This window comes from Sinocyclocheilus rhinocerous, unplaced genomic scaffold (assembly GCF_001515625.1).
Source record: "Sinocyclocheilus rhinocerous isolate Xijiao unplaced genomic scaffold, SAMN03320098_v1.1 scaffold991, whole genome shotgun sequence".
Lineage (NCBI taxonomy): Eukaryota > Metazoa > Chordata > Actinopteri > Cypriniformes > Cyprinidae > Sinocyclocheilus > Sinocyclocheilus rhinocerous.
In genome coordinates this window covers 445,194-449,146 of record NW_015654505.1, presented here as the reverse complement: position 1 = coordinate 449,146, position 3,953 = coordinate 445,194, and the positions used below count along the sequence as shown (strand labels likewise).

At 38.0% G+C, this 3,953-nt stretch overlaps 1 protein-coding gene across 1 annotated transcript in view; it reads right to left on the bottom strand.

Moving 5' to 3' along the window:
• dcc (DCC netrin 1 receptor) overlaps positions 1-3,953 on the bottom strand; it is a 199,002-nt gene that overhangs the window by 36,413 nt on the left and 158,636 nt on the right. Inside the window, 2 exon segments of the mRNA XM_016524048.1 lie at positions 199-422; positions 3,764-3,926. Coding sequence (XP_016379534.1) covers positions 199-422; positions 3,764-3,926 — 387 coding nt within the window.

Genomic DNA, 3,953 nt, shown 5'->3' with positions numbered 1-3,953 from the left:
TGTTCTCTGACCAACTGGATACCAAAGTCACTGAAACACAGGAAAGGGAGAGAGAGCGTGTAAACAAAACTAATCAAACTTGCAACACTGTGTTTACATGTTGTATACACACACATAAACATACATAATAAACACACACACACACACACAAACACACACACACACACACGCTCGCGGTCGAATCAATGAACGCCTCACCTGAGTGGCTGCTCTTGCTGCCCATCTGGCTCTCTGATTGGCTGTGGCTGACCGGCGCCATCTCCTGGCAGCTCTGGATTGGCGACTCGTGGCCGGAGGGGGCGGAGCTCGAGGGCTTCTCTATGTTCTTTAGCTCCATCTCCTCATGATGGATCCAGAGGTCAGGAGGTCGCAGATCTTTCTGGCTGCCCTTTCGTTTCCCAGCGCTGTGTGTCGCACGTTTCCTACAGGAACACAGAGATATATTATATTATATTATATTATATTTTAAAAAGAAAGTCTCCAAACTCATCCTTTCTAATCATCCTATTACTTGTCCGCTTGATCCTATTCCATCTAATCTCATTCAAGCCATTTCACTTGTAGTTATACTCACTCACATCATTAACACATTCCTTCACACTGGTGTTTTCCCCTCAGCATTTAGACAGGCTCGTATAACCACACTACTTAAGAAACCCACCCTTAACCCATCTCTTTTAGAGAACTACAAACCGGTTTCCCTTACTCCTTTCATTGCAAAAACTTTTTTTCTCGCAATTACAACTTTTTTTAATTCTGACTTCTTTTCTCTGAAATGTGACAAATAAACTCACAACTGTGAGTCATAAACTCAGAATTGCAGGACATAAACTAACAATTGAGAGAAATTAAGTCAGATTTGCAAGAAATAAACTTACAATGCTGACTTTTTTTCTGGTAATTCTGACTTTTCTCAAAATTGTGTGATATAAACTCAAAATTGCAAGTTGCAAAGTCTAATTATCAGGAAAAAAGACTGACATTTTCTCAGAATTAAGACATTTCATCACAATTTTGGTTTTATAACATGCAGATGGATGGATGGACTAAGCATTTCATGCAACCGGACACAATGCAGTATGTTGTATTGTCTTTTTTACTTTTTAGTTTTGTTCATGGTTTTTGATAATGAATGCCACACAATCCATCCATGTTGGCCTCTGTCAAATTTCAAAGATGATTTGTATGACCCCTGAGATTTTTGACACTTCCATGCAAATCATAAGAAACAACAAACACACATCTCTCATTAAAGTACAACACATGGCCTCCCTTGCACACAGACTTGGTTAATCCAGGAGTGAAAGCCTAAACAAAGACCTGCTGTCTGTGTGGCTAAAGGAGAAACCTTTGCACTCAGTATTTGCCTCTCACCTTGGGTGTGCGGGCTTCAATGCCACATTTAATACCTACCTGAAGCAGGGTCAAAAGACCATGATGGAAAAGACACTTTCTAAAGAAAACCAAATGTCTTTGTGAAGATACTGCACTCAGGCTGGGTTCATTTTGACTCAGTTCTGTGGACAGGAAATTAAGTTGCTTGTACATCAAAACTTTGAATGGTCATAATTTATGTTGTCCTAAAAAAAGCCATTGCACAAAATACATACAGTATAATGATTTATTTTTAAAAATGGTATGCCACTCACAGAATGAAATTAGTAGTGAAAGTCTAGGTGCTCAGCATTTTTCAATATGTATAATATGTATTCTACCATTCCACTGTTCAAATATTTGGAGTCAGTAAGATTTATACACAGGTGTCTCTCTTTATCTCTCTCTCTCTCTCTCTCTCTCTCACACACACACACACACACACACACACACACGCACACTAAGAGAGTAATAATATCACAGTTCTTATTTTGGAAACATAATGATGTTTGTCTGCAGGGCCGCTGCTCTCAGACTGAACTGTTTTGAAGTGTGTGTGAGTGTGTGTGTGTGTGTGGCAGGTGCTAATGAGGTCTGAACTTGTGGCATCTCACCTTCACACAGACACAGTCTCACACATTCTTATCTAGAACACACTTCAGCTGGTTAATATCATCATTAGAAACACTGATGATGTCACACGTGTGTCACTCATTACTATTCTTTAGTGTAACTCATGCCTGTTAACTCTTTCCCCGCCACTGACGGAATTTTCAGGCTTTCTGTGTTTTCACTGTTATGTGGTAGGGGGCGCTATTACACATCTTCTGATAGAGTACTGAATCTCTGGATCAAACCAGGGTGAAGAAGAAGCAGAAACAATTGATCGTGTAATCAGATGCATATGTAAAATAATGCGATCATCAAGTATTAAACAGCATATAAATGAAAACTTACTGAATGAAATGTCGACAGGAAGTGGTTTATGACTGTGAAGCTTTTGAATGTGTTGATGGAAGTGATCGAGTCTATCTAGGTTTTGATCATCGCTTTGAATCGGATCCAGATGTAGTTATGACAAAAACACAATTTTCTTGGCTTTTTGATCAAAATGTTGCTTTTTTAAAAATGGAACTTACCCACATTTAAGTGTTGATTAAAAAAGTATGCATAAAACTAGAATTTATTTTTTTAAGCAGAAGCATATTGTATGTTCAGATATTAACACAACAAAATATTTCGTGGGCCATGAAAGTTTTGTGAAAATGATCAAAAATGCTGGTGGTGGCTGGCAACTTTTAAAAAAAAATGCTGGCAGGGAAAGAGTCAAAAACTGACACATTATATTATATATTAGAGACGTAACGGTATGAAAATTTCTCAGCAAGAAATTAAAAATCGTTTAAGCAAGTTTTGTATTTAAAGTCGACAAACAATAAAAAAAAATACTTTTTTGTTGCATAAACACTAAAACTATATCATTACCAAAGATGTCTGGATTTTAAATGACAACATGACTGAATAGCATGTACGAAATGTTCAAATAAAGCTTTGAAAACGTTTCATAAAATGGTAAACCTCACATTTCAGCCTTTAAATAAAGAAAAGGGTTAAGTCAAAATGATAACTGATTAATAAATAATTACATGTATTTTATCTGCTCCATAAATAATTCTAGATACCTTATCCGAATTGTTTGAAAAGTGTAGAATCCACATAAACTGTTTTCCATATACAGGTCAAAATTCACAGCAGGGCATGCAAATCCGGTCGTTTCTAGTCCAGACAGAAACTGCACACAGGCTGAATGTGAATGTAAGTCTCTGTAAATCCACTCTCTGACAGCAGGTGGCGCTTCTGGAACAGCAGAATTACAGCTGTTTTTCCGTAACGTTCCCGTAACATGGAGTGAAGATGAAAACAAAATGCCATCGAATCTCTTCTGAAGACAGCCAGAACCTTCAGAGGTACATCAATATAGACTAAATAATTCATGTGTATAATTCCCTTAGCACGCTTTTAAAACCTCTCAGCTTTCCGCCATGTTTTCACACAAAACTACACTACTCTGCTGCTGTGCGCACCTGAGACTGTTATTTAATACTTTGCTTTATGATGGACAGTATTTATTTATCCTCAATTGTTCAAATCGCAGTAATCGGATTAAATTTTAATGATAATTGAAATATGAAACGGTAATACTAACCGTGGGGAATTTTATCACAATTTATCGTCAGACCGGTAATTGTTCCATCCCTATTATATATTAAGTTAAATTAATTAGCAGACACTTTTACAGCATTTAAAGTGACTTACAAATGTGTAATACAACTATGTTACGTTATGTTACGTTACGTTATGTTATGTTATATTATACCAACAAACTCACTTCCTCTGCTGTGCGGATGAGCGGCGGGTGCAGATCAGGGCGACGATCACCACCACCACCACAGTCACGGCTCCCACAGAAACAACGATGATCACCAGCAGGTTGCTGTTCTTCTGAGGCGTCACGCTGCCATGAGGCGGCCGCATCTGACCGATCGGAGGCTCTGAAATCAACAACACTGAGCTCGCAA